Genomic DNA, 23,737 nt, shown 5'->3' with positions numbered 1-23,737 from the left:
CGGCTCGGAGTCAGTATACTGTGTCTGAGTGGGGCATTCATGTTAAACTGCGGCATGGTATCTCAGTGAGCTAGCACTATAAATCGGCATCAGTCCGGACTAGTACAAGCAGCCACACACATAGCCCTGAAACATTCTAAGGAAGAATATAATCTTCGCTGGAGAAAGGACTTACGATAACGAGCACCTCACCATTACGATAAGCAGCTGTTACTGCTGTCGTCTGATCCGCCACACAGAGAACCAGGAATAGCAGGGGCATTCCCATAGCACAGTGGCACTGCTCGAAGACCGTGCATGTCGGTGATTAGCCAAACTAGAGTGATATAGTGCAAGTACACATACCGGACAACTCCTGGCTTGGTACTTGATTACACAGTTTAATTATAGTGGTCCGGGGCGACGGCCAAGGCTGTGTGCTTCCTAGCATATCCTGGAAGTATTCAATCTTGCAACAGAAAGAGGTTGTTTCTAGTTTAGATCACAGGCTCGGCTATGAAATTGAAACTGTGATGTGAATCCGTTAAGGACGTTTTTTTCTCCCTTGAAACGAAAGCTGTAGAGATGGGACTTGTTTGTGAGTGACGAACGACTTAATGTGTTTCTAGATTAGTACAATAAAATATTCTATATTGAAGGCGAGTCAGGCTCGGTTCCTTTTTTACAGCGTTTAATCAGGTTTCTGGTCTTAAGTGCAGTGCATAAAGTGTTACATTATTCAGATATGTCTGGCCATGATGTTAAAGTAACATTAATCACCATGAGTGTCAGATCTATGCAATGCAGATGCTTTAGTATACAAGGGGACATGTTCATTACAAGAAAGATTGTCACCCGAAATGCACAGTCTGTCAATAATCTTCACGTCCTAGCTTTTTTTAATTTATTTCCATAGTTTCCAGCTAAACGGTTGAAATACCGTCTTTCAGAGGCATTTGGAAGTTGGAGTACAAACTTAGGATATGGTATTTAGATGGACAACTACTTTATTACACTCAGGAGCGACGTACCGGTGTGGGTACATCAAGCAAGAGATAAACAGAGTATGGTGATGAGGTGAGGTGAGGTGAGGTGAGGTGAGGTGAAATTGATTTTAAAGTCGCGTCCCAGATTATTGCTCTTATATAGCGACGTGCATGTACGTGTGTGTGTATGTGTGGCTGCTTGTACTAGCCCGGACTGATGCCGATTTATAGTGCTAGCTCACTGAGATACCATGCCGCAGTTGAACATAGTGCCCCACTCAGACACAGTATACTGACTCCGAGCCGACCAGTCCTTGTTTTAGCCCCTTAATGCCGAACGCCAGACAGGGTTACAACAAGTACCATCATTTAACGTCTTTTGGTATGACGCGGTCGGGGATCGAACCCCGGACCTTCCGCTCTCCGGGCGGACGCTCTACCACTAGACCACGGAGGCGGTCAAAGAGAGTATGGGGGTATGAGGTAGAGTTTATGCAGTTGAATAGATTTGGGTGTGGCTACAGTAGAGTGGAGAAGCCTGTTTCGTGCACAAAGGATGAAATAAGGTTAAAGGTCCTAGCAGGTCCAAACTATACTTAACTTGCTTGATAATGGTGCTATAACATACACTTAAATTATCACATGTTCCAGGACAATGTATATGTACATATCAAGTCGGTTCATCTGATGATGCATTTTAGAGAACGTTTCATTGGAATTCATTGATAAGCATTTATGTTACATGTTGTAGCTGTACATGTGTATAAGTGCATTTAATAGTAGAAAGGACACGAAAAGCGAAGCTCGATAATGTCTAACACACTATGGAAACCTGTTTCGTTATCTGTCTGTCGGTTGCAACCACGAAGTTTCGGCTGCTTGGCTGTCAGGCGTCAAACAATGGTTTGGATGTGTTATGCGTTTCACAGTGCTTCTGCGAGACGTGATTTCCATTTAAGAAAAATCGAAACTATTATATGAAACATTTACATGAAACATTTACATGAAACTATTACATGGGAAGAACCCGTGGGGATCCTCCTGAGTCAGAATAAGTTTCTTCTAACCTGAGGCCGACTAATGAGGATCAGTGGGTTATAATGTGTGACCTTGGAGTATGAGACTTTGACCTCACTGAATGATTATCAGTTGGTCTCATTGTTTGACCAAGTTGAATGTGTGACGTGGCGGGATGAGTATCAGTTGGTCACAATGTGTGACCTTGCTAACTGTGTGTCATCTTGCTTAATCGGCATCAATCATTGACAATGCTGTCAACCCCAGGTCACTATGATAAAGCATGTTTATTGCGACGTAAAAACCATTAATTGAAAGTTCAATTTTACTTTCTTTACACTGTTAACCTATTTCAGGAGTGTAAGTTCAAGTTATGTCGACGACGCTGGCGACAAGACCACTTAAGGCGAATTAGAAGAAGAACTTTCCCGAAAAGAGAGCGAGGGCCACAATATTCTTTCCCTAATATTATTACATCAGATCTGTACAAGATTACAAGACATAATTCTGCTCCTGCCGTAATCATCAGCTCAGCCCTATCAGCCACCTGACCCGCTCGTATATCTTGGCTGCAATGTCTTTCTACTTCGACTTCAAATTCAGTACCAAGGTTTTCTTGGCGAAATTGGACAGAATACGTATTAGTCATGATCGAAATGACCAAAATCTCTGTTAAAGCGCGAGAAAGGCCACTCACATATGACAGAACTGTTCTGCTGTCGATATATTGGCAACATGTAATGTCATCAGTGTTAGTTGGTGTCGGGTAGAGTATTAATGTGGGAATGGTGAAAAGGGTAGAGATGTGGACACACAACTACAGCTGATGCCTAAGGGATCAAGGAATACTGTCCGATTGTACTCGTGTTATACTATATCTACTTTAGTATGATTAACTTTAACGACATGTTCGTTGAATGTGCAGCACTCACCGTGTGTACCCCCAGCACATGTAAAAAAATCCATTCCGATAAGTTAGATTATCCATAGTAATTGTCTTCAAACAGATCAGATCCTTTGAAATGAGGAGAGGGGAAATAAGGTTTAACGTCCCGTTCAATTATTGTACTTATAAATCGACGTGCATGCACGGATGTGTGTGTGTGAGAGAGGGAGAGAGAGAAAAAGAGAGAGTTGGTGTTTTTACTTGTGATTTTATAGTGCTAGCCCACTGGTACAGAGATACCATGCCGCAGTTGAACATGAATACCCCACTCAGACACAGTATACTGACTCCGAGCCGACCAGACCATGTTTTAGCCCCTTAATGTTAGCGCCAGACAGGGTAACGACAAGTACCCATCTTTTAACGTCTTTTGGTCACTGAACTGAGAATGCGATTACATACAAGTTAATCCATAAAACGAGCAGTCCAAGAATCGGGCAACATCAGCAACCATCGTCCATGTGTTCACCTCCAGATGTAACCATAATAGGGGGGGATAATACCGCAACCTTTTGTCTACTCAGAGGTACCTGGACAAATATTTGCCACACAGTCTGCGACAAGAGACCATTCAGACAAAAGTTTTACTACTGTAGGTTAAAACCTTCACCAACTGGTAAACAGTTGAACATAGAACACGTTTCCAAAGCCGTCACCCTCTCTGTCTGGAGTATTGTTGTCCATGTCAGTAATTGAAGTATACAGTACGTGCCTCTGCCTACACACATACCCAGACCAAATCGAAGTTGAAAGATGAGGAGATTGAGGAAGACTTGGGCTGTAGGTAATTATAACCGTCAGCGATGAGACGGGGTTCAGTGATTGCTTGATAATTACAAACCACTTCATATATCCAGACAGTGGTATGTAATTACTTATACACATCCTAGAATAGGGATTCGGGGCCCTCGCATCCACAAAGCCATTAAAGAAATCGTTTGTCAAGCATATTTGTACACCTGATAAACATAGTCAATATATGATCAGCTCATATTTCCTCAAGGGATATTTGGGATAAGGATATTAAAAGGTAAGGTTTGAACCGTCGCGTGGTCTCTCTTGTCGAGGTCCTTAACGTTCATGTGGTAAGTTGGTGTATTTTGCATGTATACGGGTTTGATTCTTTTAGACTCACTCACTCACTCACTCACCCACTCACCCACCCACCCACCCATCACTCACTCACTCACTCACTTGTCAGCTTCAAATACGGTAACAAATCGAAAACTAATTCACATAGGTTTAGGTAATTGATAAAACACATAGTAAGTCCAATGTGTAGCAAATCATTCCTACATATCGGCGATAACAAACCACATACAATCACCCCGCAAAGTTGCAGACATCAGTGCTATTTATAAGTGTCAAACGTATATATCAGGCATAAATTGTACCCTGTTTTGGAATCCTTGATGAATCAGTTTACAAATTGTCATTAAGATTGAGACTGCCGCTCTTCACGACTGACTGGAGAGTGTGCAACTTACTGCGTAACCCCGAGGGCCAGTCTGGTGCCTGACACACGCGACAACTCACAGCAGATCCCCGTGTAGGCGACCACCATCACCAGTACTGGTACCACGAAGATAATGACGAACATGTAGGACTCAAACAAGATGGCCAGACTCGGGTCACCATACTTCTTGACACACCAGTAGGCTTTCCGTACCCCTCCCACTTCCTGGTGGGTCTGTGAACATCAAACAGCGGCATGAACATTCAGCTTGGAGCAGACATCTAGTTAGGAACAGCAGGAGGCAGTCAGAAAAATACGACAATCCTAAACTGCATTTGCCAGATTTGAACTTCTTTATTGTCAGCAGGAATCTAATCTAACGAAAAATCATTCATAATTTGGTTTCTTCATGAAAAGATCTGAATACTTGTTCACTGAATTTGTTGCCGCAGCTTTTTTTTATAACGAGATATTAATGTTTTTGTTGTTTTAATAAGTTCTGGAACATTTAGCTCAATCCTTAAACCAGAAATTTGTTTCATCATTGATCTTCTTTGGAAATGATGATATATTTGGTTTAACTATGCAAAGCGTAACTACGAAGTAACTGACGTACGACGCATGTGTACTTTTAACATAACTATGGATTGTATAAGTATAAGATGCTAGCAAGTTATTGTGGTGACATCCCTCATCCAAATAATTCAAAACCTTGATATCGATGACGACATTTTACTGTTATATAACAATAAACTCACCTGTATAACTAAAACTGGGGTAGCCATGGAGAAAGACACAACCCAAGTGAAGAAAATGACAACACGTGCGTGTGCACTCGTGCAGATATATTTTGCTCTCAGGGGCATCAATATTGCAATAAACCTGAAATAAGAAACGATTGCAAATTCAATATTTCCAGCAAGTCTCCAAGAAACAGCTTCCTCCATCGAAAAGTTATACGTTCAATACAGTGATATGAGAAAACATTTGAAAACATCCCCAACCCCAGGGCCTCATTGCAAATGCTAACTTGAATCAATATTGTGAATGAAGCAGCGACGTCAGTGCAAGTAAAGTTCCTTATCTAATTTCAGAGATTGTATTATTTTTGCTGTTCGACATATCATACTGCAAAATTCATACTTATTGAAATTGGTTCCACTGCTTTACGCAGAGCATAATTAATTTGCGAAATTATTTTTTTAAATATTTTCTGACATAACATAAAAGTAGGCTCCGAAGGAGATTTATGGCACTTTTCATGTCACCCTTCTTTTATGTCGAATTGGAATGTGCCCCGTATCGGCAATTACAAAGAAAGTTTCCATGTAAAAGATGAGATTTATTTTGTTTGTTTGTTGTTCAACGCCGCACTCCGCAACGTTGCAGCTACAAGACGGCCTTCTGTAAATAATCCAGTCTTGGCCAGACAGTACTAGTTCAGTTATTGATATTGTGAACAACGACGACACGTAATGATCGAGCCTGACCACCCGATTCATGAGGTCGGCTTGTACGACCAGCATAATGTGCTGTGGATTCATTCTAACCTGGAGTACCCTCGGGGCCTATGTAGAAGATGACATGTCACGTGTGATTATTATAATACCAAGATTACTGACATGCATGTAACCTTTTCTATGAGAAAAGCACAACATTTCTTAACATGTAAAATATTATTCTCGTAAGATACAATAACTTATACATGTCTTCCATGAAATCCTGCCTTTACTTGATTCCGCAGTCAGCAATATTCCAACTGCATCAGAGCGGCCAGGAAACAATCAACAAACCAACATTCAATTGTTTTATAGATTTTTGTTTGTTTGTTTGTTTAACGCCTCGTTCAGCAATATTCCAGCTATATTACGGCGGTCTGTAAGTAATAGAGTCTGGACCAGACAATCCAGTGATTGATATCATGAGCATCGATTGTTTCATAGATAGACAGACAGAAAAAAAAATTCTCCTATCACTTCCATACAATCTTTAGGAATAAATATTTTAATACATAATATATGCAGTGTATAGAGCCACTCTCACTGTTATGACAGACCTAAAAGTCAGTAAAAGTTTACATAAACTAAAATAAGCAAAATACATAAAAGATAAAATAGCATTAACTATATAAAATATGTTTTCTGAGCTGTAGAAGTAAAAAGCGGATTTTGGCAGTGTAATATACATTGTGTTTATAAAATACAATTAAGTTATTATTGTCGCACAATTCTAAAAAAAATGAGATAGCTGAAACTGACATTTCTATACAAGATTTCACGCAGACCATCATACAAAGTGCAGTGTAACAAATACATGTAACAATTGTATATCGAAAGCCTGTCTGCACGTCACGGTGATTTTCTTGGCTACACCTGATTAATTGTCAATGGTTGTATACCGAAAGCCTGTCTCCGTTCGTCACGGTGATCTCCTGGACCACACAAGATCCATTGTCGCTGGTTGTATACTGATAGCCTGTCTCTGTACGTCACGGTGATCTCCTGGACCACACAAGATCCATTGTCACTGTTTGTATACTGATAGCCTGTCTCCGTTCGTCACGGTGATCTCCTGGACCACACAAGATCCATTGTCACTGGTTGTATACTGATAGCCTGTCTCCGTTCGTCACGGTGATCTCCTGGACCACACAAGATCCATTGTCACTGGTTGTATACTGATAGCCTGTCTCTGTACGTCACGGTGATCTCCTGGACCACACAAGATCCATTGTCACTGGTTGTATACTGATAGCCTGTCTCTGTACGTCACGATCATTTCCGTAACTACACCTGATCCATTGTTACTGGTTGTATACTGATCAATTGTCACTGGTTGTATACTGATAGCCTGTCTCTGTACATCATGGTGATCTCATGGACCACACAAGATCCATTGTCACTTGGTATATACCGAAAGCCTGTCAGTATGTTACGGTGATTTCCTTGACTACACCTGATTAATTGTCACTGGTTGTATACCGAAAGCCTGTCAGTATGTTACGGTGATTTCATTGACTACACCTGATTAATTGTCACTGGTTGTATACCGAAAGCCTGTCAGTATGTTACGGTGATTTCCTTGACTACACCTGATTAATTGTCACTGGTTGTAAATCGAAAGCCTGTATGTACGTCACGGTGATCGCCTGTACTACACAAGATCAATTGTCACTGGTTGTGTATCGAAAGCCTGTCTGTACGTCACGGTGATCGCCTGTACTACACAAGATCAATTGTCACTGGTTGTGTATCGAAAGCCTGTCTGTACGTCACGGTGATCGCCTGTACTACACAAGATCAATTGTCACTGGTTGTATACCGAAAGCCTGTCTGTACGTCACGGTGATCGCCTGTACTACACCTGATTAATTGTCACTGGTTGTATATCGAAAGCCTGTCTGTACGTCACGGTGATCGCCTGTACTACACCTGATCAGTTCTCACTGGTTGTAAATCGAAAGCCTGTCTGTACGTCACGGTGATCGCCTGTACTACACAAGATCAATTGTCACTGGTTGTGTATCGAAAGCCTGTCTGTACGTCACGGTGATCGCCTGTACTACACAAGATCAATTGTCACTGGTTGTATACTGATAGCCTGTCTCTGTACGTCACGGTGATCTCCTGGACCACACAAGATCCATTGTCACTGGTTGTATACTGATAGCCTGTCTCTGTACGTCACGGTGATCTCCTGGACCACACAAGATCCATTGTCACTGGTTGTATACTGATAGCCTGTCTCTGTACGTCACGATCATTTCCGTAACTACACCTGATCCATTGTTACTGGTTGTATACTGATCAATTGTCACTGGTTGTATACTGATAGCCTGTCTCTGTACATCATGGTGATCTCATGGACCACACAAGATCCATTGTCACTTGGTATATACCGAAAGCCTGTCAGTATGTTACGGTGATTTCCTTGACTACACCTGATTAATTGTCACTGGTTGTATACCGAAAGCCTGTCAGTATGTTACGGTGATTTCATTGACTACACCTGATTAATTGTCACTGGTTGTATACCGAAAGCCTGTCAGTATGTTACGGTGATTTCCTTGACTACACCTGATTAATTGTCACTGGTTGTAAATCGAAAGCCTGTCTGTACGTCACGGTGATCGCCTGTACTACACAAGATCAATTGTCACTGGTTGTGTATCGAAAGCCTGTCTGTACGTCACGGTGATCGCCTGTACTACACAAGATCAATTGTCACTGGTTGTATACCGAAAGCCTGTCTGTACGTCACGGTGATCGCCTGTACTACACCTGATTAATTGTCACTGGTTGTATACCGAAAGCCTGTCTGTACGTCACGGTGATCGCCTGTACTACACCTGATCAGTTGTCACTGGTTGTAAATCGAAAGCCTGTCTGTACGTCACGGTGATCGCCTGTACTACACCTGATTAATTGTCACTGGTTGTATACCGAAAGCCTGTCTGTACGTCACGGTGATCGCCTGTACTACACAAGATCAATTGTCACTGGTTGTGTATCGAAAGCCTGTCTGTACGTCACGGTGATCGCCTGTACTACACAAGATCAATTGTCACTGGTTGTATACCGAAAGCCTGTCTGCACGTCACGGTGATCGCCTGTACTACACCTGATTAATTGTCACTGGTTGTATATCGAAAGCCTGTCTGTACGTCACGGTGATCGCCTGTACTACACCTGATCAGTTGTCACTGGTTGTAAATCGAAAGCCTGTCTGTACGTCACGGTGATCGCCTGTACTACACCTGATTAATTGTCACTGGTGTATATCGAAAGCCTGTCTGTACGTCACGGTGATCGCCTGTACTACACCTGATCAGTTGTCACTGGTTGTAAATCGAAAGCCTGTCTGTACGTCACGGTGATCGCCTGTACTACACAAGATCAATTGTCACTGGTTGTGTATCGAAAGCCTGTCTGCACGTCACGGTGATCGCCTGTACTACACCTGATTAATTGTCACTGATTGTATATCGAAAGCCTGTCTGTACGTCACGGTGATCGCCTGTACTACACCTGATCAGTTGTCACTGGTTGTAAATCGAAAGCCTGTCTGTACGTCACGGTGATCGCCTGTACTACACCTGATTAATTGTCACTGGTTGTAAATCGAAAGCCTGTCTGTACGTCACGGTGATCGCCTGTACTACCCAAGATCAATTGTCACTGGTTGTATACCGAAAGCCTGTCTGTACGTCATAGTGATCCCACTGACTACATCGTACTAAATATTACTTCTTGCATACTCAAAACGGGTATATGTACCATTTGAGGAGTGTAAACATAAATGGAAATCTTATATCAAACGAACTGTATGACGAACTTGGGCTTAGTTACACCTGACTATCACGAAATGTAAAAAGTCCTACTCATCTAAAACATTTAGTCCATGAAAAAACCGATGACATTAACCTACAGTGTTGGATAAGTGCAATAGATAAGTCTTTAAAAGGCACAATGTATAGTGTCATAAAAACTCATTGTCAAAATTTTGAATATCACTTGAATAGCGTTTTGGCGAGTCCTCCTTAAGTTAAGAACTTGTAACCACAAGCTGAAGACAATAGCTTTTATTAAACCGAAAGAAGGTGTCTACTTTGCAAACTCTCTGACATATGTGAAAAATTATATTATTTGTTTATTTATCCATCTTTAGAAAACGAATGAAAACAATTTCACACAGATTTTACTACATTACTCCCAATATGTATAAAATGAACTTACTTTTCAATAATCCACGACTAGGATCATTGAGAAGATTGTCCAAATTTTGTCAAACCAGTATTTCATTGTTTAAACTGCTCAAATAATTTTCTCTCTATTTAATTGCATATATATTGTTGCTTCGATCTATCTGTATATACATGCATGCATGTTCGGCAAAGATGTTCTGGATTTAATCTATTCTTATTTGTTGTTGAATAATGTTGCTGAAATTATTTTGTTCCTCTTATGCCGGTGATAGCGACCTGAATGTGAAATATAAAGTTCAGTTCTAAGTTCGGTTAAGTTTAGTCTCCTTGACTTACACATGTCCGTGTCTAGGTAATCACCTTGACGACAGTGGATCGACTGTCACTGTTTAGATAACAAGTACATGTCGGTGTACGTCATGGTAATCTCCTTCTGGATGTGTGTGTGTGTGTGTGTGTGTGTGTGTGTGTGTGTGTGTGTGTGTGTGTGTGTGTGTGTGTGTGTGTGTGTGTGTGTGTGTGTGTGTGTGTGTGTGTGTGTGTGTGTGTGTGTGTGTGTGTGTGTGTGTGTGTGCTCTTGTCCGGACTGATGCCGATTTATAGTGCTAGCTCACTGAGATACCATGCCGCAGTTTAACATGAATACCCCACTCAGTGACAGTATACTGACTCCGAGCCGACCAGTCCTTGTCTTAGCCCCTTAATGCCGAGCGCCAGACAGGGTAACAACAAGTACCATCTTTAAACGTCTTTGGGTAAGACGCGGTCGGGGATCGAACCCCTGACCTTCCGCTCTCCGGACGGACGCTCTACCACTAGACCACGGAGGTGGTCTCCTTCTGGAACAACGGCCAATGCTTAGATAACAAATACATGTCGGTGTACGTCATGGTAATCTCCTTCTTGATCAACTGTCACAGTTTAGATAACAAATACATGTCGGTGTACGTCATGGTAATCTCCTTCTTGATCAACTGTCGCTGCTTTGATAACAAATACATGTCGGTGTACGTCATGGTAATCACCTTCTTGATCAACTGTCACAGTTTAGATAACAAATACATGTCGGTGTACGTCATGGTAATCTCCTTCTTGATCAACTGTCACTGCTTTTATAACAAATACATGTCGGTGTACGTCATGGTAATCTCCTTGACGACACCGGATCAACTGTCACTGCTTAGATAACGAATACATGTCGGTGTACGTCATAGTAATCTCCTTCTGGGTCAACGGTCATTGCTCAGATAACAAATACATGTCGGTGTACGTCATGGTAATCTCCTTCTGGATCAACTGTCACTAGTCATAAACTCAAAACGTTCTCGTGAACGTCATGCTAATCACATTGATTACACCATATTTATTGTCACTTATTGTATGCAATTAATACCTTAATACGGTTGGTCTAACTTGGAGTTAAATCAATGTTGCCTTATTGTTATTCCATACACATTTTACCATCTCGGCAAATAGCCACTGTTCATTAATGATGTAGTATTGAAACCCTCTTCATCATGGCCCATTATAAATCATGAGACATGACGAATCTGTCTTGCTTTGTTTAAATACTCTGGATGTGATGTCAAAAAAAACTCATCGCGGATACTAATAACTGACAAAATTATAGCAAATATCGATAGTAAAGTATCACAGTGAACGACGGCTGTCATTTATATTTGACGATCGGCTTAGAAATGAAGAAAAAATCAATTGAACTGTCACTCAATGTCATTCGAATGTGTTATGATTTGTTTTACATGGTCAATTAAAACTTGAGGGACCGTCCATTTGACATTTATTCTGTTATATTGGAGGGGGAGGGAACAGGGATATAATCCAAAAAATAAATTGTCCCCGAAACCTCTTTGAAAAAAAGAGAAAATTCATAATCCATAATTTTTAATAAAAAAATATCTGATTTTGTAGCTGTATCTGAAAAAATGTATCTAATCTCGATATAAAATCCCATTCCCTTAATATGCTAAGAATATCTGAATTTACAGAATACGTTCACATCACATCGATCTTTCACGTGAGACTCGCAGAGCTGTTGCTTCGGCTTCTCGTCTCCCTCGCTCTACAAACTGGACCTTCTGGTAAGTAAAATTTGCCATAAAACACTACATGTTACCTTTTACACGCATTTTCCATTATGCGAATATCATGTATCTGGTGGACTGTCTATCCTCTATCGATCTTAAGGTGAGGCAATATAAAACGTTGTTCACGCACAGAGAAAAGTAACACAATATGACAAATCTGTGCTTCGTGATCTGCAAAAGTCACGCTCAGAACCAGGTCAAGATGACATTACATTGTGTTTTAGCCTTCTCGTTGTAATGTCAAATGTTAATTTGCTGTGTTGTTATTTTTATCGTTTTATATTCGTGCCTGTATCTACTAACCTTCTTTATGGGCACATCGTGTCTTCCTCACTGTCGAGTAAATTGATTATGTTGCCTTTGCAACAACGCACTTACTGGCACGTGGAACACGGACTTATATAAAGCAGTGAGTACAGAATCATGGCTGACTTCAGGAATAAACAAATGCAATTATCAGGACGTTAACGACACGTAATTACGCTTTCAAATAAATTTCCTGTAACGTAAACTGTACATGGCCGCGGTGAACAGACAAATTCCGTGATTAATCTATTTCATGCCTAGCCAAACGCATGTCGTCAAGATCCGTTTTCAAAACCACGCTAATCGGCTTTCGCTGTAGAGATTGTCTTGCAAGCAACTGTTTACTGCGACAGCTCAAAGTGTATAAACTACAAATATGTATGTTGAAAGAAATCTTTATTGAAGAAATATTTAATGAAGAAATGTTTATTGAAGAAGGTCAATGAAAATGCCACCTTCATTCCAGTAGAATCAGATGGACCAAATTCAGTACTTAACACTACCTTCGTTTACAAACTCACTGAGTACATAGACATAGAAACTGCGACTGGTGTGGGGTGGGAGTAATTCAGAATAAATCTAGAATATAAAAGATGAAAACAGTGTGGTGTAAGTTGTGTTCTTTACTGAGGAGAAGTAATGCGGGAATTCCTGACATCATCTAATACCGGAAATACCGGAAAGTGAACATTACTTTTCTTACGACTATGGACAGTTTATGTTTGGCATAGTAAGTAATTACAGTTACCAGCTACCGCAGCCAACATACCATTGGGACGATGGACGCACTGGAATACAATTAGATGTCAGACGCACAGTATCAAACATACATCTGGGACGTTAAACCCACATCACGTATTATTCCATACAATAAGGAAGATACAACATACAGAAAAATAAAGCACAATGCGTATTATTGCAAACCCCTTGGATACATCAGCAAAATCTTATAAATTAAAAATCTTTCAAAATATTGCATATTGTAAGGAACCGTCCTGGAAGAAAACTGAATGAAACTTCTCTGGGGTAATATAAATGATGAGTGCATGTCACTCGACCACGAGGATGCGTATACCTATACTCCCACACAGAATTACAACTCGACACACAACGCTGTACCCGCCTTTGCAATTGTACACAATGTCACAACTCATCACGATACATTATTGACAAGCACAGAATTTTTGTGTTTACCTTTCGATGCTCATGACAGTAAGTGTCATGACGGAGCAGATCATGGACACCGTCTGCATGTAGTGGACGAACTTGCACAGGAAGGCGCCAAATGACCACGTGAATGTAAAGAAGGCAGCGCACTGGAAGAGAAACATTCATCAAGAATGATGATCGTCAATACACTGAGCTGTAGAGATCTTATTGTGATGCCCTGTAAATATTTACTGATCCATCTTATGTCTTGATTGTTACGTTCCACCTGTATCTCAACATGTTCATTTTTTACTGTAGCTAATGAGTATACCGGGGAATGTTGAGAACTAAGTGGTGTTTTAATAAGTGGTAAGCCCCTAGCTATTAAGCAGTTGGGACAAATTCAAATTTAGTGTGGTAGACGTGCGGAGGATGGCTGCAGTCAAGGTTGACGAAAGGAAAACGTCTCCGACAGTCAACACTCAACACATACTTCACGGACGAGTCACAGATAATTCAAATTGATTTCCGAAAGGTTAGCCAATTATGCGACTTTCGCACTTTTTGTCCTTAATACCTTCATGTTTTATTTCAGTGAAACGCTGGTCGTGACAGAACCGTCGCGATTGAGAGGCTCCACGTCCTGAAGCCGAGTACACTGGTCCCGCACAGGCTTTCAAAGAGATTACTCTTTGTTCCCTTTTTTCAAGACAAAATAGGTTTTAACATAAGCTTTTTTGTAGCTTATTTAACACATCTGGCTCTACTTAAAGAAACCGAAAACTTAACGGTTTTCATAAACAATGATAAAGAGGAAATAGCAATCTCATTAAAATCAGATCTTAGTCTTCGCTACCGCTAAACAACGATCTGAAGACATCACATTACGGGTCACGTCAGAACGATCTTTCGCGAAATTTGACCGACCAATGAAATGACTGACAAGAAATCGACATTGGCCAATCAGAAAGCAGCTTTTTCGAGCTTTACGACACTAGTGTCAAACTGGCGACTACGCTTCGAAACACATTTTGACGTATACTCGATTAAAAAAATTAAAACTGATAAGAAGAACATTCTGGAATGGCTTATAGATGGCCTAGATTGTATGGATATAATTATAAAACCCGTAACTGTCGTTCGGAATATCCCGCGTTAAATATATCGTGGTTGCATGATTAGAAAACACATTCCGACTGTCACTTTCATGATCTGGTATGCGACGCTCTGATTGGTTGGATGAAAGGTCGCTCTGACGTGACCCGTAATGGGATGTCCTCAGACCTTTGTTTAGCGATAGCGAGAACTAAGATCTGGTTTTAATGAGATTGAGGGACTAAACAAATATAGTAGATTATGTTATTTAAAATCGCCTCCCACGGAGATGCGTGAAATTACATTTCTTATTGCCTACTTTCATGTTTGTATGTTCAACACAGACCTTAAGTCGAGTATCGATTGGATGACTTTCTTCAGGATCGTTCCAGTATAAGGGTTTTATCGGCTTGTGCTGTAGCACTAATTTGCTGAAATGCTCGTAACTAAGAAGTTCATTAGGAACTGGTGTACCGTGTATATGTGTCAATGTTTTCACGACGTACTTGTCACATTTTAGATTCCCTCAATTACACAAATACTGTTCATGAATGATATCCTTATTCCGTTTACATCTTTTGACATACAGAACTTAAAACGCAAGTCAACCACCAAAAACATTAGTTACGGAAGTTCGTCGTGTTAAATGCTCTTCCAGAAAAGGAAATGTCCTTCTTTGATCACTAAATAAATACAAAAAAATGTTCTTAAAATGAAATAGAGATATATACCAGTTCATCGTTCTCGAAAATAGAAAATAAACAAAATGCCGAGGCGTATTATTAAATCACTTAAAACAAGTTCCTCATACGTTTTATCATGTTTTGGAATGACAATGTTAAACATGAGACTGCTTCGGCGTCTGTGCATGGAGCCGCCGTGTTAGCAATGTGACCCTTGCTGGTGCCATAACCAGTCCAAACCAATCAAAGTAATATCGTGGTCTAGTGCTCCGTACCATTCGGCGTTATGGCCTGTTGTAAACATACATTAGCGGACAATTGGTGAGCTCTGCAAGGTCAGTTGACGGACAAACGATAAGTGAAATGCCTGCAGTTTGTTGGCCCTGTTCCTTTGACAGCTACAACTAACCCACTACGGGAGAGTCTGTGTTTAACGTTCGAGAAAATATTATTATGTGGTTGCGAATGGAGCTGATAATAACTGCTGAATCAACCTCTTAAAACCAATTGGTAATACTGAAACATTCGCTGATTTTTCTGTAGACTGATGAACATATGGTATGCAATCATGCGTATGCAGATACTGACTGTTAGGCATTTCGTATAACATTGATGTGATCTGAAAATACTGCAAACGTTGTATCAGAATAGCCTACATTGAACAAAAAACAATGAACGTTTTATACAGATGCAATCACTGCTTTAATTGGTTAATCTATTGCCTTGCACTTTGATGTTATGATAATGTGTGAACCCACTCAGAACATATGACTAAAAACTATTCATCTGCAGAGTATGTGTTTGTGACATGATAGATAGGAATAAACATGCTGTGGTCAATATCGGATTTAAATACGCACTGAAGGACTTGGAACAGCTGGAGGTTTGTTTTAAACAGAGAATTTGATGAAACCCTGATGCCGACATGAACAGATTACACTATAAGGTTGTTTTCGTAGATTGCGCCACCACCCGTACCACACAGCAACCCACCACATCAGATATGTCAAAAGTACCCACTGAACATGAACTAGCAATAACATCATGCCGCTGGTCTGGCTGGAGACCCAACAGGGGCCACTGGACAGTTTAGCACTGCTCTGTGTACATACTGACACAGCAGCGACTTGATGTAGCTGTGTCACGTAAAGATGTCGGTTGTGTTGTTGGAAGTAAAATTATTATATATAAGGTATCGATAGATACTTTGCTTTGGCTTTGAAATAGCACTTTTGTATCGTTTGTCTTGTTTTAAAAAGTGTAATTCAGCCTCGCACAGTTTGGATTAAACATTATTTTAGTGAAATCCGTTCACTAGTATTTGTTTATCTTCTTGCTGAAAACAACAGAATCAACGTTTGATGTTTTGTCGTTTGCTTTGTGAGGTTTGCTCTGAACGGTAGAACCGGTTTTATGTTTCCTAACTATATGTTGGCTTGCTGTGCACAAACACAATAATGGGAAAGCGGATGTCACACAAACACATCAACGTCTATGTGTGAGACCTAGGCATGTCCTGACAATACGTTTTAGGCAGTGTTTTGATAGAGTTTGAATGTCGGTTCAATATTATGGTTTGGACGCACGCTCTTCGTGTTTCTGCCAACTAATGAAGACCCAATAATCATGTGCAAAGTTGCTGTTATGGATATAGCTAGTAAACGTTAGCAATCAATAAGTGGGCATTTAACACCCCTAAAGCCTTAAATTAGAACTCAAAAACACATAGCAACATACATAAAGCATAATCGATACCAAAATTGACATTTAAGAGACCCTAAATCCTTAAACATGACTTTAAAAACACATACCAACATACAATGCTATCAAGCTTTGTAGATTTTAATATGATGACAGACGTCCCTTCCTAGTCGTTAAACTTCAGAGCATTGAGTACGTGTCTCCTATCCTGTTAACCTTTGTAACCATCTGATTCTAACTGATGGGAGGCCGACCATTGTGCCAGACCATTGTTGAATATGAGCTCTTTCGAAGATTTCAATTGGACTTCGGATTAACCTTGTATTAATTTGTTATGTCTGTATTCGCCAGGGGCACGGGTGGCCCAGTCGTCTAAGGCGCCGCGATTCGCTGTGCAGAGTTGCGTCCCTTGGGCACGCCAGAAACCTATGATTGTGGGTTCGAATCCCGGTTCGCCCCGATTATGTTTCTAGGTTTGTCAGCACCATACCCGTGCTCGTGGGTTTCACCGAAGTGGTAAACGTCTGAGACCTGCATCACTTCGGGCTTTCCTCCAACATTAAGCTGACACGCCGCGATATAACCGGAATAATGTTAAAAGCGGCGTTAAACCTAACTCACTCACTGTATTCGCCAAATAATATAACAAGTAAAGTTGTTGTTTTTTGTATGAATATCTTAAAGCAAAAGCAATATCTGCAACGAGGAATAACTATTTTCAGTTACAGCATTAACGTAGTCAATAATGTCTACCGCATTTAAGCCGAGCTAGGATTGATATGGCTTCACTCAGCATGATAGCGATCTTAATGTAGGTCTGTCTGGATGCGTCTCGTCCTCAGTCTGTAGCCCAAGTTCATCTTGTGGTATACTGTTCATATTACATGTCAGAAACCAAAGGAAAGACTTAGTCGTTAATCGAAGCTGTCTGTTTCATGTGGAATTCGTTGACCCCTAAAACACACTCCATGTGTTTGATGCCTGGAGTATTCCCAAATCACTTATTACTCGAAGTTACTTGTAGTTTATATTTAATTTGCGTGATAAATTGAAGCATTCGACTCTTTCCGAGACCTAATTACACCTCACTATCATTGGATACTGTTTGGGTAGAAAGAGGAAACTCCATATTGTTCCTCAGCGAAATCCAACAAAAGAAACACCAAAAATATCTGAAAGGCCCGCCAGATGAGCTTTGTGTGCCCGGAAGTGGTTTTCGTTGCCCTGGCGTGTCGTCTCCCAATCCCAGTGTATCTTGTGCCAGTGTCGCCGGGAGGCAATCAAACTCCCTGTATTCACCTAGTGTGGAAGGACCGGTGGTTGAAAATGATGTTGTGCATAGTGCAAATCCACAACCTGATAGAACAACTACTCGAGATTGTTTTTCAATTTAAATCTGCAATATAATTTTTCTTGGGGTAAGGACAAAGGTCTCGGGTTTTAGCACACGTGTCAACAACAAGGAGAACAATACCCCATAGGAGCGATGTGATGAAAGATAAAGAGATAAGTAAACTCATTCAGTCGCAGCCTTGTATGGATTGACATGTTTGGCGCGGCCAATATAATCAGAAATAGGGTTTATGTTCTGAAGAAAAGTATATTGGGAAAGGCACAGTTGATATCCCCAACACAAGTGTTTTTGTATACCAATTACATATTGTTGCACCTACATCTTCTTCTTAGGCTGTCTGTATATTATGTCAGAATATTTCGATATCATAGGGAAAACTTGTTATAGATTCCTTATATCTGGATATACAGCTGACCCCAAGGGTAGTAAATTGAACACTAGGGCTTAGATAGACGAGTATGAATCTGGCCTTCCTTGATGCCATCGGATTCTTAGGACATCATGATAGAAATGACCTCCTATCTATATGATGTCTTGACCACGAGGGGCGGTCGGGTAGCCTAGTGGTTAAAGCGTTCGCTCGTCACGCCGAAGACCCGGGTTCGATTCCCGACATGGGTACAATGTGTGAAGCCCATTTCTGGTGTCCCCCGCCGTGATATTGCTGGAATATTGCTAAAAGCGGCGTAAAACCATATTCACTCACTCACTCACTCTTGACCACGATGAGCAATGGAAGTGTACGATTGTGCAATGTATTACACGATATGACACAGATTAGAGAACCGGTAATTTTTACGTCCTACAGATATTATGATACCCTTCTGTGTCATTTGAAAGATGCCAGGGAAACGTATAAGCTATCTATATGACGCTAATGAAATCTATCCGGTGAGGCGGCATTACTTCAGATGTATCTCACTGTCGCCGTCCATATGCATATGCTCCCAGCTATGTCATGTTGAGAGACGTGGTAATTAGGAACTGTAGGAAGACTGGAAACATATAAACAGATAATAGCCAAGTTAATTTAGTCCAGATTAAAAACAGAATTGGATGAATTGCGTAAGAGGTATTAATTGTGAACACCCCGGCTCCAATTACACTGCCATGGCTAAATGACAGGTGTCAAAGTGGAGTCATTAGAGGCATTGTTGCCTCGCCTTTGTGGTAGAACCGGGGCCCAGCAGACTCCTTGACGCCTACTACAGAAGAAGAAGTATATTTTATTATAGTGTCACCCGCTGTTCATATAAAATGACAAGGCAAGAATGTAAAAAATCACCGGCAGGCCAAAATGGCCTACGAGACACTAAAAGACTCATAGAAACAATATTGTATATGTGTACACACCACATTTAATAGTAATTATGAAAATAACATTCATATTATTATCCCCCATACAAACATCCTATATACACACAACCACATCCATTCCCACATCCAGGCCTTCACTCACAGCAGCTTACGCAAACCACGTAACACACCCGCTCATTCAGACACATCCCAACTCTCATTGACATCCGTTCAATCACATCCGAACCGTCACACATTACCCTCGCACACACCCTATTTCTGAAACACACCCTCACCTGTATCCATTCCTGCATCAACAGCAACTCCCTCATCCGCACCACCTACCACGTCCTCACTCGCATCCACATCCCTCCAAGCCTCCACAAAAAAGAATCACTTACCACGCACAAAGACACCACCCAAGCAACAATCCACCGCCCCACACGCACACACACACACACACACACACACACACACACAATCAAACCCGACAACATGAAACAAGCACACAGCACAACCCCACGGGCCAGCCACCCATCACAATCCACAGCACCCCCACACATCAACCCTACAACACAGCAAAACATGATAGATGATAAGAATTATCACACGCACACAACTACCCAGTTTATTGTTTTATATATTTTCTTCTCCGAAACATTGAGAAGATTAATGCAGCAAGTGGTTTAACCAGATCGTCGCACTGCATGAAGAATACGGTTTGGTCTGCAGGAGACATGGTAATAAACGAGGGGTTAATAAAGGATACTTTCTGCCAAAGATTAAGTCTTAGATCTCTATAACAGTCACACGTTACCAAAAAGTGAACTTCATCTTCAACAGTTTGGCCGTTACATAATTTACAGACGCGTTCAGAAACAGGGGTTTTCGGGCGTGTATAACGACCTCTTTCTAATTCTAAGGGTAAAGTTCCTCAGCGAAGTTTAGCTAAAGTGCTTCGTCGTGATCTATCCAGAATATGACGTACATAAAATGAAACATTCAGTGTATTTCTAAACAATCTAAACGTTCTAAGCTTATTACCTGTAGTATGTAGTATGTGTCATTCCAAAGTCCACGAAACCAGTTTTCTCTATCAAGTTCTATCAATTTTGATTTCAAAATTTGGAAATCTATATTACCAATATTATACAGATCCAAAAATGGTAGATCCAAAGAGCCAAACATTCTTACAACACTGCTGTCCCAGGACTTTCGGTATGACAGAGACCAATTTCTGATACTAGCTACAATTCTCTGCGGGGGAGCTGAATTAAACTTCTTCCAGAAACGCACAACTAGTACAGAGATGGTGTTTCACTACCATAATCAGCTACTGATGACGGACACGCTTCAGGCTGCAATATGTCCAACTTATTGAGTTATGACATCTAGTATGAACATATTGTAAGTGGTCGTACGTACAATAACGTCCATTCCAAGGCGATAATAGATAATAAACAGGAAAGGGTATCTGGAAATGTTTCTAAAGAAGCAATCCACTTGGATGGTCAATATTAGATAACGAAATGAAAATACTTTGTTAACCTAAATAGACGTTTCAGCTCATGGTATTCACGGGATCGTAATGTGTTTCTTCTGAAAATATTTGTCTTCTGAAAATAATCTTGAGAAGTCTCATATCAATTATATCAGTGCATTAAAGTTAATGTGACAGTTACGTTCTTCCAATAACGGTTTTCCTAGAAGAAAATTGAGGTCAATCAATTATCATCAATATCCTCTTTTCAATAACAATTTCTTTTTTCTGGAGAAGAAATGTAAAAAGTAAATAGGCAGCGTTGTTTTCCTATCCGATGGGCCAGTGAAATAATCTTGTTTTGGCGGATGACAAAGAACTGATGTGCTACACGCGACAAGCAAGCGTTTAATCATTATTCCACACTGACATTGGAGGATGATCCAATTTGATTCGTTAATTTTGCTAAATTTGAAGTGGCTAATGATTTTAGGGCCGCTTCACATCGCGTAGGAATAAGATGTTAGAGCAACAACTGTTATTCGATTGTCGCATGCTAGGTTTGAGGCTAAGTAAGTAATAAAGATCAAATGCCACAAAAGTCCGCAAAGCTTGCCATCATATAGCACAGGGTCATCGGCCGCCACATTTGCGCCAGTACTAGGCTATCCTGCAGAATGTTGATCAAGCTAGGGACTATATCACAAGTAGAACTGTTGCTGTCGCTGTCCCGTATTTCCACATCATCAACATCCATGTTTAATGTTTCATAGACTATCCAGACTGGAATGTCAGATTATGTCCATTTATTATTTCAAGTTGGTAACGGCAGTGTGTTATCAACAACTACTTTCGCGACTCAAGTTTTCGCAACTACATTTCTCGCAGGGCCTGATCTAGGTCATCGTTGATTCTATTTGAATGTTGGGGTGTTGGACTGTTATTGATCACTCCATATCAAAACTAGATCCATTTATCATTACAATTTTTTAATTGTATGTTATTTCCCAGTTATTTTGTACTACAAGTACATTTGATGTCAACACAAAGACCTAAAAACTGTTCAGCTATCATGTCTCAAGGATTCCTCCCCTGACGATGGGCTGAACTTTTGCGATTCCAAGAAAAGGAAGTCAACCCTATTCCGACCGCATCACTGCACTGAATTCGAAGTCCGTTTTTAAAAGCGCGTTCTAAATGGCGATAAACCTGTTCAGTTTTCAATTTTGGGCTGGTTCGTCGTTGATTAAACAGATCAAAGTTTTTTAACATTCAAAACAGAACAGGTTCTCTTCTAAATGTATGTATTTTTGACAAGTGATGGCTGACGGGTTGAAACGTTACTTTTTTTACGTGAGTCGTAAAGAATTCTACCCCTCTGCCTGACTGTGTGATGAATATAATTTTACTGATACCTAAATAGACATAATATCTGACTGGTTCCTTGACCATTGCACAAAATAGCTGTATCTCTTCCGGTTTCTTCTGCAGCAAACATTTTTATCTCCAAACTTTGAGCAAACATAAACCTTTGAATAAGCAGATCTCATTTGAAGAACTGGTGGCTTTCGTGATAACTTTGAGATTAAGTTGGCATCTGAAACCAGCGAGCTCAAAGTGTATACTGCCTTCAGATTGTCTCAAGTCGTGTAGACAAAATTAGAATGAGGAGAATTGACAATGATTTCCAGCACGACATTTATAGTGTGATTACTAATTAGAAACCTCATAGAGCGACCCCGAGAAAAGGGCAATAAAACTACAACGAAATATGCGACTTCTCACAAAAATAGAAAGGTTCACACTCTGAGGAATAGATTAGCTGAATACTGTCTGGGGCCAACAAAGAGTAAATATCCTGGAATAGTGATTATCACTGTCGAAACAGAAACAGAAACTAATTAAATGGTTTGGTGTTGTGAGTGAGTGTGTTGGGTTTAACGCAGCTTTCAACAGTATTCCAGTGAGTTTAATGTGGGAGGAAAGCCCGAAGTAATGCAGGTCTCAGACGTTTCACACTCTGGTGAAACCCACGAGCACGGGTATGGTGCTGACAAACCTAGAAACATGATCGGGGCGAACTGGCATTCGAACCCACAATCATAGGTTTCTGGCGTACCCGAGGGACGCAACTCTGCACAGCAAATCGCGGCGACTTAGACGACTGGGCCACCCGTGCCCCCGAAATCTTTTTGAACATAAAATCATCAATGAAAGGAAGTTTTAGGAATCATTATAAGAGTGAAGATTTAGAAATAACTAGATACATGTACTGTAGGAGGTCGGGTGGCTGACGACAAGGGAAACGACAACTTTGACTTAAAAACATATGCGATTTATATGTGAACATCTCAGCATAATGGGAGATGTGACTAGGAATGTCTGAAGACATCAGCTGCTATGGTCAGCATATTAGCACTACGGTTGAAATAGGAATGTCCATTTCAGAAAGGGCTAAAAGCTGATAAAAAAAGCTAAGG

At 40.7% G+C, this 23,737-nt stretch overlaps 1 protein-coding gene across 1 annotated transcript in view; it reads right to left on the bottom strand.

Annotated features, from left to right (window-relative positions):
• Window positions 1-23,737, bottom strand: part of LOC124146156 (QRFP-like peptide receptor) — a 51,484-nt gene that overhangs the window by 13,089 nt on the left and 14,658 nt on the right. The window contains exons 2-4 of the mRNA XM_046516305.2: window positions 13,694-13,815; window positions 5,143-5,266; window positions 4,416-4,618 (exon numbers count right to left, since the gene is read on the bottom strand). Of these exons, the coding sequence (XP_046372261.2) occupies window positions 4,416-4,618; window positions 5,143-5,266; window positions 13,694-13,815 (449 nt within the window). The remainder of the gene's footprint in view (window positions 1-4,415; window positions 4,619-5,142; window positions 5,267-13,693; window positions 13,816-23,737) is intronic.

This window comes from Haliotis rufescens, unplaced genomic scaffold (assembly GCF_023055435.1).
Source record: "Haliotis rufescens isolate VD_foot unplaced genomic scaffold, xgHalRufe1.0.p SCAF_2, whole genome shotgun sequence".
In the NCBI taxonomy this organism is placed as follows: domain Eukaryota; kingdom Metazoa; phylum Mollusca; class Gastropoda; order Lepetellida; family Haliotidae; genus Haliotis; species Haliotis rufescens.
This window is presented reverse-complemented; position numbering and strand designations above follow the sequence as displayed.